This window comes from Pleurodeles waltl, chromosome 9 (assembly GCF_031143425.1).
Source record: "Pleurodeles waltl isolate 20211129_DDA chromosome 9, aPleWal1.hap1.20221129, whole genome shotgun sequence".
Taxonomy (NCBI): domain Eukaryota; kingdom Metazoa; phylum Chordata; class Amphibia; order Caudata; family Salamandridae; genus Pleurodeles; species Pleurodeles waltl.
This window is the reverse complement of record NC_090448.1, coordinates 972710174-972726146: the sequence shown is the minus strand read 5'-3', so window position 1 is coordinate 972726146 and position 15973 is coordinate 972710174. Positions and strand designations below refer to the sequence as shown.

Genomic DNA, 15973 nt, shown 5'->3' with positions numbered 1-15973 from the left:
GTTTCTCAAAGACGGACCCCTCTGTGGAGTCCAGCTCCGGCATCAAGGGGAGCTTTAGCACTGGCCTCTGTGCCGGTTGCGGAGGTGTTCTCACTGTTAATTTTGGCTTTGAAGGTGACTTTTCAGAAGTTTGGGCCAATGTGGTGATGTTGTCGGTGCAGAGCAGCTTTGTGATGTAAAGACAGTGTGGAAGAGCAAAGCAGTTCGAGGCCCTTTGATACACTCTTCGTAGGTGTCAATCCAGCAAGTTGAATCTGGGGCATCCCAGCTGGAGGAGTGGAACCCTAAGGTTTGTGCCGTTTGCGGCTAAGCTTGGTGCTTAATGTCACTTGCTTGAGCGCTGCCTTTGTCGGACTTGAGACTGGCCGTGAGGCACTGTAGAGGTGTGGGGCATTGTCTTGGACTTCTGGCCAGAGGCTGATGTGTGTTTCAATGCTGGTTTGAGAAACAATATCTCCTACTAGATTTCGGAGAAGACAGACTCTGGGCTCTCCTCTGCTTGACCCACTGGAATGCAAGAGGGCCCAGCTTCATCTTTCTCCGCGCCTGGCACATCTTCGGCCGTGAAAATGTCTTGTGTATCTGAAGAGGCCACTCTGCATCCTTTGATAAGCCTACCTCCTTTAAGGTTTTTTTTTTTTTTTTTTTTTTTTTGCAGAGGAAGGAGAGGCGGGCTTCGAAGAAGTCTCTAAGTATTCTGGAGAGAGGTAAACATTTCAGAAATTGGAGTCAGAGCGCTTTTGCACCAAGAGTGGTGTTGCAACAGGTCTTCCAACTCGGACTTCCTCAAAGAAAAACAAGTTGCAAACATCTGTGATCAACACTAAATTGAAGGAGTATGCAGAGCAAGTGCACCCACAGCCATACATGCTATACAGCCATAAATGATATATATATATATATATATATATATATCATGCGCAATGGAGCCGAAATGGGAGGAGTCCCTCGATCTCGTGACTCGAAAAGACTTCTTCGAAGAAAAACAACTTGTAACACTCCGAGCCCAACACCAGATGGCGGGATGTGCACAGCATGTGTATCTGCAGCTACACATGCCATTGAACATATATATACACACACACACACCATTAAAACAAATGCTTTCAGATCACTGCCACACTCCAATCAAGCAAATTCATCAATACAAGACATTATGCTGCTCTGCTATATAATCATCTCACAACCATCTTTATTTCTGAAGGTTTACCAAAGATAATGCAGCCATCGCAAAACGGGAGCATAACCAGGTCTTGGGCAGACATCATATGCAGATTTTTACTCTAGCATAATGTCTTGATTGAACAATTTGGATAATTTAGACTGCCAACAGTACGGCGTGAAATGATGGTTATGGTAGCAGGGAAATTCTTAGGGATTTATAGAAGGCAAAATGTATTTAGTTTTCTTTTGCGTTAGGAAAGAATACTGCACAGCAGAGTCCCAATGACAGAGAGGAGTGACTGACCTCTTGAGAAGTATTTAGGTGAGAGACTACAACACATGAAAAGTAAAAAGTTTTCCAAATGTTGGAAGTTCTCCTAATGTTGAACAACAGAACAGTGGAATTCTACTGGATCCAGATACTCATTAAATTTCTAATTCACTTGCCAGTACACAGGAAGCCAAAGTCTATCTTTGTCTGTACACAGAAAACCATTCAATCCTTCAAATGCCGGCCCACGGCAAAGAATAGGGCTTAAAAATACTCACTGTTGTGTTTGAAGATTCGAATGGTAGCTCCAGACAGTCTAGCGCCCAGTACCAAAGATGCATGGTTCAGTTCATCGCTCAAAATCAAGCAGCCCTGTAAACAATAGCACATTAAATTAATAAGAAACATTTAGACAACAGCATCATACACTTCTCAGTCTCAAGGTGTTCTCTGACTGAAGGAGTTGCAGTTATAAAGTCAAAAGGGCTACCGAATACTTGACCAATGCAATGCCAGATCGAACACAAAAACTGCAGCCGCTATAAGCACAATAACTGAATCCCATTCACTAAACAAAGAATCTGTGAAAGTAACTTACTTTTACTCCATCAATTTTCTATGAATGCATTAACACCAAATCTTTCACCCTACACTGAGAACCAGAAACATTTACAAAGGGAGCACATTTTTTTTTTTAGGTTATACTCATGTAAATGTCTAGTTTGCTTTCTTTTAAACTTAGCCATTGAATCAAATACAATTTATAAGATATGGCTTTTGAACCTTCTTTAATCTTACCCTTCAGAAGAACAATAAGGCATAAAAAAATAAAGAAAGTGAGTAGCTAGGCAACACATCTTAAAGTGAAAAACTTCTTAACTCTAAACCAGCCAGGGTTACTGACTGTCCCAAAGTACAAAGATGGGACAGTTGAGTGAACAATTAATCTTGAGGATGGAATTAAGCAACAGGACAAAAGACTACTTAGTCCACTTTCATATTCTGCAAAGAAATTGAAAAGTTGTTCATTGGAAATTCCCATGAAACATGAACATGTTTGCTCCTGCATAAAAATATCTACAGCGATATTCATAAACACAGAATAGAATACCAAGCCTCTGCATCACAGAGGCAGTAAAATGGAACAAGACAATGGAAACAAAGTTGGTCATTGATAGAACACCCAGTCAGCCAGCAAACAGGAGCTTAGCAACACTGGTAGTCTATCCTGTGGTAAATGTCTAAGAAGTAGTGTACTGCAAACATACTGACTGATCTCCAGGGAGATCTACAAATTTCATAAACACAAACATTCATAGCTTTGGTGGCTAGATTACTCCCGCAGAATAGGGCCTAGGATTCCAATAAAGGATTTGTTGCCCCTTGGTTAAAAGGTAAGAAACAAAGCAAAGACCTACTGATTGCTTCACTGTCATCCACCAGGTACAGATAGTGCAATAATTAATGAACATCTGTTTGGCATCTCACATTTCTATATACTTTAAATAGAAGCAGATGTCCTACTTCACATCAAAAACCTTCAGCTCAAGTGTGAGACTGGACATTTACATAGGTAAAGATAGATTTTGAAAAAAGATAGGATGTGATTAAGAACTTACTTACCATCTGCAATGCTCTTTGTGGTGAATACTTTAACTGCAGATTACTCACATTTTGAATACCCCCAGATTGGATCTGGATTTTTTTCACAACATTTCTGTAGTGTGCTGCCAGGTGGCTCCACCAAAGTCCATGCTAGACTCACACAGCTTCCAGAACGCAGAGTGTAGTATATTGGCATTGTCCCTACAAGCTGTTAGTTCACCTTGAGCACTTTCACACCCTCACATGCAAAGCAAATTGCCTTTTTATAGTCACAGGAGTTCACATCACCGAACGGAGAGGAGGGAGGCGGCAGTGAATCTGTTGGATTGTGTATTCACCAGAAGGTAAGTAAATTGTTCTTCTGATCGATATTTCTAACTGGATATTCCTCACCCACTGAATAGATACCTGAACTGCACCTCCCAAATCATGGAGAGTCGACTCACACCATGAAGTTCTGCAGAAGTCAATGGGCAAAACAGTTTCTCCATATACTGGACTGTCAAGGCAGTGGTGCTTGGTGGACGCTATGAGGGATGCCCACGTAGTGTCTGTCAGATACCCAATTACAGAGACACCCCTTGCCAGCGCTGTTCAAGCAGTCTTGGCTCTGGTGAAATGAGCATAGGCCCTTGGGGTGCTTCTTCTTGGCCAGGCAAAGCAGATTATGATATACAAGTTGATAAACTTGCACAGGGTTCTTTTCTGTGCAGTCTTCCCCTTCCTGGCACCAGTAAGCCCTACAAAAAGCTTGTCATCAACTGGTTACACTCTAATACACTCAATGTAGTAACCAAGCTCTCTTTGGGTCTGGTCAGTGAAGCCTTTCATCCTCCCTACAGGAGTGTGGTAGAGCGAAAAAGGAAGGTAGGATAATGGACTGACTCCCGCTCAACAGCGATACAACTTTTGCAGAAACGAAGCACAAGTCGCCAGGGCCATTTTGTTAGATAAGAAGAAAGTGTTGTATAGGGGAAGCATTGACACTGCTTTAAGTTCAGCAATGAGGTGATCATCAATAATTGTCATACGAAAAACACCATCTTGATGGTGAGCAGTCACAAAGAACAGTAGGGTACCTGCTCAAAAAAAATAAAAAAAATAAAAATAAAAAGCACAGAAAATTAATGAAAGCATTATGGTCCCACTGACGCATAAAAGGCACTGGTGTGAACATTGATTCACTTTTTTTTTTCTTTTCGTTTTAACAGAAATTTCATCACAACTGATTACTTGAATAATGACGGTTGATCTGGCAAATGCAAAAAGGCCAAAAGTGCAGATACAATACAAATGCAAATCCTTCTTCTACTGAAAACTAGCCGAACAACAAAATATAAGGGCGCATGGCTTGTAGCGTGAGTACCCACACCAGGCAACAAATGTTGCTCAAGGACCCAAACAAATTTATTTGATAAAAACGTGTCTAGAAGATGCAAGAATCGCATCCACTACTTCAGCAGGTAAGTCAAAACTGCTCATTTGTTGTTGCTCTATCTCTGTGCATGGAGGTGTAGGTTGTGGAGATTTAGGGGAAGAACCCTATCTTTTTGCTTAGAGAGGAGGTCCTCACAAAAAGGTAGACGGCTCTGAGGACAAGTTTTTAGGCTCAATAGATCCAGTCCTGAGCTATCAAGATGATCTGAGCCAGATCAGTCCTGGCCTTCTTTGAAACTCTACGTAAGAGAGCTAGTGATATAAAATGTACACGCACCCAACTAAATGAGTCTCTTTGTAAGCCTGTTGGTGCAAATTCTAGGGCACAGTAATCAAACCACTTGGAGTTCTGGGTGGTGGTAAAAAGATCTAGTCAGAGAACACCCCACTAGGCAAAGATGTGTTGAGCTACCACCAGGTGAAAACACCACTAGTGGTCTACCAACAGCTGCCAGCTAAAATTGTCTGCCTGGGACCTGAGCAATCCTGTCAAATGATTGGCCACTAGGAGGAACCCCTCAAGGTACAGCCATGTCAAAAGGCACTGTGCTCCTGGCAAAGGGCCAGAACCCTAAGCCACCCTTGTTTGATGCAGTACCACGTGATTACTGAGTTATTTGTCAGAATCTGAACTAACCTCCACTTAATGGCTGGGAGGTGGGTCCCCAGAGCAAACAAACGGCACAAAGATTCAGAAGACTGGAGATTTCACTCAACTGGGGAGGAGGGACCCTTGATTTTCAGTTCTGCTAGATAACCGCCCCACCAAGGGATTATACGTTTGGCACTATTGTGAGGTGTGGTTGAGGCAGGGAGCACTGTCTGCTGCTTGACTGGTTGGTGTGTCGACCAGTGAATGTCCCAAACGGTCATCTCTGAGATACAGATATGGTCAGATAGGTGGACAACTCATTGTTGTTCCCTCTGAAAGCGGAGGTTCCAGTGCAAGACCCATATGAGCCAACAGGCATGAGGGACCAGGAGGATGCTTAAACTAGGAATCCAAGAAGCCTTAGGCTCATCCGCACTGAAAAGCCCGATTGCACATTTATCCTGAAAGCCCTGAACACCACTGTGCCCCGGATGGCCCCTATGAAGGGCAATAGTCTGTGCAAGCATCTGATGGGACTTTGGATCATTGATAGAAAACCCCAATGGTGAAAAAGGGTGACTGTCATCTGGAGGTAGTCTGCAACTGACTGTGCAGAGTCATCTTCAGCAGCCAGTCATCAAGGTATCGTATTCCCAACCTGCAAAGATAGACCACGACCACTGCTAATTCTATCGTAAACACACAAACAGCAAATTGGAAATGCAGCAACTCACTACAACTCAAAGGTAACATCAGTCGGGACTGCAGGACCACCACTTGAAAGTATGCATCTTGCAGGTCCCAAGGACACCACCCAGTCTTTCAGCACAGAAAGGGCAGAAAGGACTTGGGCCAGAGTTGGCATCCTGAATTAATCCTTCCAGAAAAAGGATTTTCTGGAAATGAAGATTCAAAGTCGACCTGTGTGTTACATCTTTCTTGGTCTCCAAAAATAGTGGAAGAAGCACTTCTCTCCTTTTTCTGCCTTGGAGACGTTCTCTGAGGCCGTTTAGGGCAAAAGCAATTGAACGTCTTGGAGAAGGATAGCAGCATGATTTGCTGATTATAAGGTGGGATGCAAGGGGGAAAGATTTGAAGGGCAGAATGAAACTCCCCTGAAATTATATTTACCAACCACAGATCACACGTTACAATTCTCAAGCCGGATATTTAAAATCAAATACTGCCCTCAAAGACTGAGCATGGTCAAGGGAGGGGAAATCAAAGGGTCTTGGTAGCTGCTGTGGAGAGTGTGGAGTTAGATTAAGATTGTTGCCCTTGGTGATGTTCACAACCTCGGTTACCACCACGCTTGCGGGAACTGTGAAAAGTTGTTTGCTGGGAGTGTATGGGGTGCAATGACTAATTTTTGGCATGGAGCTAGGTCCAAAGAGTGTCATCTGAATTATTATTATTTTTTTTTTTTTTTGGTGGAACTGACGAGCATGTGAGTAAGCTTTAAGGAGCGGCATTAACAAGTCTGTCACTGAAATATTCCAGAACAGAGTCAGCCTTCTTTCTCTCTAAAGTCTGGAACTATTAAAATGTGTTTCCACAAAGGATGCTAGAATGTTACTGTAACAATCTGCTACAAACATTCAGGCATGACATTAGATAAAGACATTGGTGCTCATGGCATGGCCCATATAGTCTGTTGTGTCCAGGTCAGACCACAAAACATTTTGCAGTGTCTGGTCATTCTGGGATTATTTGGCAGGAATTCACCAGGGACGTCTGCCAAGATCTCAGCAGCCAACTCACAAACAGCATTCAGGTATCAGCTTATGAAACAGAAATGGTTGAGGTGCTAAGTGCCAATCTGGTGGAAGAGAATACTCTTTCGCCAAATGCGTCCATACTTTATGACACCCTGTTTATCAAGGCATAAGGGCACTCATTAGGAAGACTTTACTTGTGGAATCCTGGAGCACCAAGGTGTCAGGAGTTGGGTGATGAATTTTAAGGCTTGGTCTCTAGGGGCTGGCCTATGCTGTCCTAGTTACTAGGCAACACAATGGGGGAGCCCACTACTGCTTCATCCACAATGCCATCAGGATGTCCATAAGGACCTCGCTGAATACTAACAAGGGCTCAAACGTACCGGTCCCTGGCTGCTATATATCCGTTCAGAGGTTGGCATTAGTTTATACAATTAGAAGCGGGCGGGTTTTCAGCCTGCCGGCTAATAACTGTGAAAGAGGCACTTTCCTGGCTAAGATTTCAATTTTGTTTATGAAGTATCATCAAAGCCACTAGCATTTTGTAAATCTATTACTAGTCCAGCATCAGTATAATGAAGTGGAGCAAGTTGTCTATCTCTTATCATCCTTATCTGAAGGACATTTTGAAGCCCTCAAACCGCATCTGAATCTGAGCAGAAAACATCCGCCATCAGATTATCCAACACTAGTGGTTGAGCTTTGGTTATCTCAGTAAAAAAAGGATCTGGCCTGGGCAGAAGTCTGATCCAGATTGAACATGGGGGACAGCGCTGGATCCAAAGCAGGGGCTACTAGAGCATGAGTCAGAGGTGGAGCAGTCAGATTGGAGTGAAGGCATGGGCTGGTGTCAGCACGAAGTAGGGAAGAGGACCACTGAGGTCACTCCACTGAGAGGGAAGGTCCCACCTGTGGGGCCCCTGTAGCTCACTGGGACCCGAAGGCACTCCAAAGGTAGCCAGAATTAATTTTGAAAACTTGCAGCATGGCCTCTTCAAAGACCTATTTCCTTCAGGGTTGATGACAGCTCTGGAAATGCGGGACATGACAAGATTTACGTCGGAATGGATTGTTAGTTGGACAACCCCTACACAGTCAGATCTTTGGAGTGTTGACTGTGCGGCTTGGCCTCACGTTGAAATGGTGAGATGTAGAGTACCACTTTACCTTCTTGTGCTTAAAGTGCAACTTGTACTTCCTGTTACTCGAAGTCTTGGAGCCAGACTAGGACTTGGCAAGGAACCCACTCTATGACTTAAAGCAGAAGCGACCCCATCAACTGGAGAAGGAGCTGGTTCATTGTTTGAATGTGGTCTGCCCAGTTTTTTTTCTTTTCTGCTACATAAACCTTCTCCTCCAGCTCACCGATAGCCTTTTGGTGAAAGAGAGCATTTATAGCATGAATGCGAGTCCTGACAGGTACCCAAGACACCACAGGCAAAAGTCGTGTAAACTCAGGATTGTCATCTGCTTACTGTAGTCTAGGCACAGTTAAATGTTGTGGTCTTTTTGTGTGTGTGGAGGTGGGTTGGGGGGGGGGATTATTTGACAGTTCCTGCGCATACACTTGCATTCCTGGGTTGATGAGATTCAAATGAAGTTTGGAGAGGAGCTACGGATCCACATCCAGGGCCATGGAATGAAAGGAATTGACGCCAGCTAACAGGGGCAGTTTATATATGTGGCTCACCACTGTTACTTCCTGAAGCAATAATTAATGGAGGAAAGACCAATGGTAGGCTATACTGGTATGCGAGAGCAGATGCTCAAAAAATATCCGATCCAGTCTGGCACACGGGGTTATTCATAACATGACTTACCGTACAGTGTCCATCAGAAATTCTCTGACTTACAAGAAAATCCAATATCTGCCCAGGGAGGCGAAAAGAAGGGGTCCTTAAAACAACTTTATTTATATAGAATGTACTTTGTGGCTTATTACAGCGCAGTGTTCTTACCTCCCTAAGCCTAAGCTAAGGCAAATAGGAACATATCCTGTTTCCAAGATGCTGTAAACCTGATGTGTGCTGCAGGTAACATGAACAGTTTAGCTGTTGCACAAGAAAATACTTCACAACACTCTCATAGTCTCAGATGTTTATATTCATTCAAAGCAACCACATAATATAGGCCACTTGGTGTCATGCTAACATGGACATAAGAAAAAGCCAGATTTATGTGGCACCATCTATGAAGACTGGTCCCGCTCAGAGCAGTGCAGGGTCTCTTGAATCCTTTTCAGTGGCTCTTCAAAAGCAACCCTTTGGCTACAATTGTTTGCAACAAAGGCAGCAGTTATTCATTGCTCAGAGTAGCCAACGGCTAGTCACACTTGCAGAGGTTATATCCTCTGTGGTGGTATGGGAAAGAATAAGACAGCTGTCACTGCTTATGAAAGCTGGTGCCTATATAAAAGCAGTAACCAATGACTGAGGTAAGTTTGCGAACGGAATAAAACTAACTAAACTGACAGACAGGAAATCACACAGAACCACTGTGGGTTTGAATGACTGTCAAAGGATGCAAGTGGATACATTATGATATGAAGGCTCAGGATTCTTCTGGTTCTCAAAGTAGGCATCCTAAAAGCTGTCGTTTTAACCAGAAAGATCCATAGGTCATCTGTGTGCTCATCAGATTATGCCCATCTCACCTTGATTAAGTCTACAACTGCTCTATGCCCTTGATTGATGGTAAACAGATGAACAAAGTTTTTAGTTGTGTATATGCTGTGGCTCATGCAGAAAGTGGATGCTTAATGCAGATCTACTACACCATTCTCATACTCAATCACATGCACTAGCTTTCAGATAGGCTTCAACTCAGTTTAGGCTGAACACTAGAGTCTATGTAAGTATACAGGTCAGGTGGATGCATGCATGCAACTTACGAAACAAGAACCTAACGACAAAACAGAACGCCCCACACAATGAGTGTATGCAGTGGGTAGGGCAGAGGAAAGGCATTAGGATATGAAGGAGTGGGTATACATCCTCAACAGGGTGGGGAGGATTTACATTTGGAAGAGGTGTTTTGAAGAGACTTGACAGTACCGTTGGAGAAGCAAGAGGAGTCATAAGGCTGAGGGAAGAGTGGGTAGGAACAGTTTGGCACTAGACTTTAGGAGTGTTCCACCAACTGGGTAGTTGCTGGGCCACTCAAACTCCATAGGGAGTCTAAGCCCGTTCTCCAAACTTGGTTTGCTCTCAAATTACCAATGGTATTGAAGCAACCCTTTGACTTTTTGTTAGGTGATGCTCTCACAAATTGGAGCACTCTTTAGCTATGAAAAAAATAACAATGAAGTAAACATTTAAAAAGCTGATAATTCATTTCACAGAACCTCACCATTCCTAATCCAAGTGGCAACATGTGTCCTTTCTTGAAAATACAATCATAAGTGCAATGGCACCCCTTTTGTGGTTGACTAGACCTCTGGTGTCAAAAAATGCTCAAAGTACTTTTCAATTAAGGCACTTACAAATGAATGCTGCTGAGACCACTACAATGCAATTCCAATGGCTCCAATAAGAATCAAGGTCTTGGGTCAACAGAAATGCCACAGCACACAAGAGAAATGCCAGATATTGATAAGTGTGTCAGGAGTCGTGTGGCCTGCGAGTCACTGGATGCACTAAGTGTAAAGGACCTGGGAAAAGTGTTACAGCGTATCACAAAGGGCCAGAAGAGATGGTGGTTTTCAAACCAGAGGGCACTGAGCAGCCAACAAAGAATTTCACTAATTACGCAGGGGGAGGCAAAGGCTGGAGCACTCATGAGAAATCACAAATGTGATCTAGGTAGATAAATTTACTGAATCTCTACAGGCTAATAGGAACATTTTTTGCTGTGGCTTCCCCTTTTAGGTGGGCACAGTCAAAGGTAGTTCATTAAAAAGAAACTGAGACCAGGCTGCTACAAAAAGCTGTGCTATGTAATGTTGCCATATTAAAAAAAAAAAAATACTACTCCAATATTGGGATACGGTTACAGAAAGGCAGACTCGCTGAATCTACCTGGGAAATAAGTGCCTGTCTGCCAAATCTAGGAAAGAAATGTGAGATGAGAAGGCTTATAGTAAAAGTTACTGACGCTTTTTTTTTCTTCTTCTTTACGGAAGCAAGTGAACAGTTATTCTTTTACAATGTATATATTTTGAACACATGGCTATATCAATTTCAGAAAACCTGTATTGCTGCTCTATACTCCAGCTCTAAAATTCTACCCTTTGTTTATCAATAACATCTGTACTCTGAGTCAGCATAAGATTATGTCAAGACCATCCCTTGTGCCCAATTAAGGAGTCTGTTTGCTGAACAATATTTTCTACAACTGGGCTACACACGTGTTATTATCTAATGAAATATAAAAACAACTTTCCTTTAATGGCTCATCAAGTCATTAAGAATGCTTCTTCAGTGTACTCCGTAATCTTGAAGAAAGCGTGACCATGAACTGAATCTCGGTGGGTAGTATGTGAAAATATTACCTTATTCAGTTATTTCAGACAACAGCAGCACAACAACACAGTGCTAGGATCCATGAGCTGCACAGTTCTATACACACCTTGCTGACAAGGGCTGGAATGTTCATAGAGTTTGTTGCAAAGCCCATGCCATAGGTCATGGCAGACTCAACTCCCAGGAAATCGGCTAGTAGCCTCTCAAGTTGTTCATGCTTGTCCAAATTCCCTGTGGAAGAGAAAACACCGTTATAAAGAGCACAACTGGACACTGCCAGACGAACTTACCAAGGCATCACCAAAACCATTTAGGGAAAAGGGGACTGCGCTTTAAAATTCTATGATTTTCTTCTTTCTTAGCTCTCTTTCTTGACCCCCGACAAGTTAATAAGAACCCAGGAGATCCTTTCAAACAATGGACACAAAGGGTTTGATTTAGATCTCGGTGAAGGGGATACTCTGTCACAAATGTGACAGGTATCCAGTCCTCCTCCTTACGATCCCCATCTGATACAAAGGGATCGTAATACAGCATACGGGATATCCGTTTGTGACAGAGTATTCCCTTCTGCCTGGCCCAAAATCTGCATAAGGATAGCTTTCAGATGTGGCACTAATCACAGTTCACTGAACAGTAACAGTTTCATAAAACTTTTCAGCATCTAAATTATGTGTAGGTCATCTGTGGTAACTAGAGAAGCCACGGCTAACAGTAAAGACAATACAATTAAATGACAAGCAGCAGAGCCGCAGCCATCTTAAAGTGGAGGATTAATCCACTCTACTTGTGTTAATGGATCTTTCACATTATGGACACATACATGGATACCAAAAACTAGAGTGCACATTTCCTCAGTGGGTGAGGAATCCCTGTGCCTGCATACGCACATTACATCAGGATGCCTCTAACATAACAAAATGTTATGACTGACTAAAAGCAATTAAACAGGTACACAAAACTCAACATATTTTCGGCTCGAGTGTTGCCTTTTTAAATTCAATTAATACTTAGTAGCTCCGATAATTGTCTATCAACAATGGTATGGACTTGTTACAACAGGCAGAACTAAGACAATTTATTTCTTGCAACTGTATTTGCTGCAGGCTATCGGTTGCAGCCAGACAAATCTTTTATCAGCCTGTCATCTAGGAGTTCAATTCAGAAATCTTTAACAACCGGGGCATCATTAAAAAGAAAGCCAGTGAAGGTACTAATAGCGTTATGTAACACAAAATCATTTTTTGCTTTGATTCAATTGTTGCACTATTTTGTTGAGTGGTCACTTTTTTCTTTTTAAATTGGATTACTGTTTTCCTGACACGGTTTCTTACATGGTCAGTTTTTGGGTGAGAAACAGTTGATACTATGACAGATATCAAGCTGCTAAATAACCAACCAGAGTTCATGGATGTAAAAATTTTCTTTACGGCAAGGGCCTTGAGCAGAAACACATATTTTGCAATCAACAGCAAGCGCACCCGTCGGCATGTTATAGTTGAATGCGTGTTGGTTGGACTAAAGGAACATGTTGAAAAAGATGCAAAAGGTTTGAATGTCACTTGCCTGGAAAAAGGGTGTGCTCCTCAGCTCTGATCCATCCACGGATTATTTTTCCAAGCTGTCACTTAAATTTGCTTCATCTACATAACTCTTCGTCTGGTAGAAAGTGGGAGGCCTGCAGGGGAATCTAGGGAGGAGCTCAGGCTGTAATAAGAACGCTAACCACAGTGACTCTTGTATGTTTAGTTTTAGGGCATGTTCCCACTCTATCCAGATTTAAGGAAACCCACTTCTAGCATAGAAAGTACAATTGTACCATCAGATGCATTTTTTTTTAAATTTGAAGTTAAGAAACACAAATTACTTCACTCGTCGTGCTACAAAAAGTAGATGAGTGGCCCACGACACCTCTGTAGGCCACATACAGTAAAACAAGTCCCTGAAAAAACAAGATAGAGGCTTTGGTCATGAGTGCGTGAACCGAAATGCCATCAGACTTAACACAACATGTTAGAATCAAATAGTTAACTGAAGCCTGGGAGGCCCGTCTGTGATAAAATTATCAAATATGTAATTGATTCATAGAAAAATGAAAGAAACAAACTTAGAAAAATAACCAAATGCTTTCTCTAGAAAACAAACTAGAATGCAAGAAGCCTAGACACTGTGAATGCAAACCCTATTTGTTAAGTCTTTGATACTGTCTTCTGCTATCACCCCTTTCTCGTCCCCTATCCTCTTTAATTCTGAGGACACCCGATTCAACTACTAGTGTCACATGGTGTCAGCAAATCGCCAAAAAAAGAAATAAAGGTATTTGATGCTTCTGCTGAGAACTAGAATGATTGCTTGTCAGCAATGGTGAAGAATGGGCACTAAAGCTGCCAGGGGGAACTGTACAGATATCATTATCTTCCAAGCCAATATAAGTTAAATATTGAAGGTAGTTTCCCATGCCACCAACTGGTTATCAATAGATGTTATGGGTTCTAAAAGACACATGAACCAGAAACTGAAAAACATTACAATGCCAAACACAATGCAGTCCCTAAAAAAGAGGTTATAAGGGGAGGAATCCATAAACATGTTGAATAACACATTAGACACATTCATGTTTGGTCTGTATTTCCCCCAAGAACTGATGGATCCTAAATAGGACCTTAAAGTCATCTACTGAAAGCGAGACTTGGTCAGATAAGACATGAAATAAAAGACAGGTGATAACTGAAAGGTGACACCTCTAAGTATGCAAAGTAAAATGCGAGAGCACTGCATAGATATTAACATCTAGTAAAAGTTTTTCTCATTGCCAGAAAAATGTTGATATTCATGAATGGCCCACACGGCTCAAAGTAAACTCTTGTAGAACTGTGCATCCAAGCTCCGTGACTGAGGGGTGAGAAGAAAAAACTATTTAGGATGCTGCGAGAACATGCCTTAAAAGATACAGAAGGAAGTGTTGTTCTCTACAACTTCAAGAGCTTTGGAAAACCAAAATCGGTTGGGCAACCAAGGAACAACTATAAATATGTGGCTTTCGCGGCTCTCCTGAAAACTTTTACATCTCTGAAGAGGTTAATGGCAAGGGAGAAGAGCAACTGCCAAAAAGCATCCTAACAAACCCCTTAACAATAATGTACCTCTTAACCAAATGCCTTTAGAAAGGCCCAACTGCACAACATACACACATATGTATGTACACATATACCTATATTTATATAGTATAAAAATACATTTATATGCACACACACATCTATATATGTATATATAGATATATATGTAGACAGACTACTTCCATGCTTATTGATATAAAATCATGGCAGCCGAGTTGTCCAAGTGGAATAGCACTTTCTTTTTGCATTGAAGGAAAAATGGTATCACCCTCTTTCACAGCACTAAAAAGCTTTCCCTTAAAGATTTTTTAAGATCCAAAGATCTTACTACTACAAACCAAATATTGGAATTAGCACCTCACTAAAGTCTGAGGTAATTGCATACTTTAGGGACTAGAATAATGATCACCTTTGCGGTGCTCTCCTTATTCCCAGGGAGTGATGGGTTAGTCATGAATTCATTGAAATTCCCCAATGATGGACAATTAGGATTACAAATAAGCAAATGTACCTCCTCATACTAGCACCTTCACTGGTATTCATAAGCAATGAATACAATAGAAAGCTTCAATCTTAGAAATGGTAAATAGTTTAGATGGAGGAAAAAATAAACATTGAAACGAGCCATATTTGGCTGTTTTACCCAAGCAAAGTATGCAAAAAAGCATGTGCTACGAGGGCTTCAATTCCGGAGACAAAGCCTAAGGAGTTATAGCTGGTGCAGCAGCACTTTCTGAATATTGCTTTTCTTGTGTGAGCTGATAATTTATACAGAAAGGAAATGCGTGCTTGTCTCTATTTACTCTTTCGGATCTCTTGACCTTCTCCAGGGCTCATGCTTCTTTTTGCTACAGAGAAAATTGTTCAAGTTGGGGCATAATGGGACAAAGGGGACTCTGATTGGGCTTAGTGACTGTGCTGCATGCTACCAAGAACAGACAGAATATTTTGAAAACTAAGACTATGTGGTTGGGCACTATGCCCTTTTTAATTTTTAGAAGGACTTATGCCCCCAGGCCTGAGGCCACTTTATTTTTCTAGGAATGTTCATGTGGGTGTCAACTAAGCAGAAGATGGGTTGTGTCTTCAATTTCGTCCTTGGGCAAAAGCAGACTGGAGACAAATGTCTGCACCAACTTCCAAGATCTCTGCTCTTGCCTTCAAGAAGGAGTGGTTGCCTCCTGCAAGAAGCACTAGGTCATTTTGCTTTTTTGGCCAGTGGAGGACAAGTTGGTGCAGGGAAAGCTTTTCATATAAGACAGTTTCACCTCCAGTTTTCTGTTAACTGCATTACCTTTTCTTCAGCACTATCCTTGTCACTCCAATTCTGTGTTGGGCTGTTTCAGGCATTGAGGTTTGTGTGCTCTTTAAGTCCTCCATACCGATTTGCATCATTTAATAATTTTTTGGTTTCTGAGACTTAATTTTATCCCATGAATCAAATATCTGGTTTGCTTCTTGAAATCTTTCATCTTTATGGTGTAGAGGGGAGGTCTTCTTTTGATCCGCTGATCAATCAGCAGATATTCAATGTCTTACTAAAACACTGCTGAATTATTCTATACAACATTGTCTTGTGGATTACCCTTAATGATTTCTAGTTAGCTGAC

The 15973-nt window shown here is 41.9% G+C and overlaps 1 protein-coding gene across 2 annotated transcripts in view; it reads right to left on the bottom strand.

Annotated features, from left to right (window-relative positions):
* SPTLC2 (serine palmitoyltransferase long chain base subunit 2) overlaps positions 1 to 15973 on the bottom strand; it is a 327100-nt gene that overhangs the window by 166774 nt on the left and 144353 nt on the right. For both annotated transcript variants that reach the window (XM_069208404.1, XM_069208403.1), the window contains exons 5-6: positions 11354 to 11478; positions 1714 to 1807 (exon numbers count right to left, since the gene is read on the bottom strand). In XM_069208404.1, coding sequence (XP_069064505.1) covers positions 1714 to 1807; positions 11354 to 11478 — 219 coding nt within the window. The remainder of the gene's footprint in view (positions 1 to 1713; positions 1808 to 11353; positions 11479 to 15973) is intronic.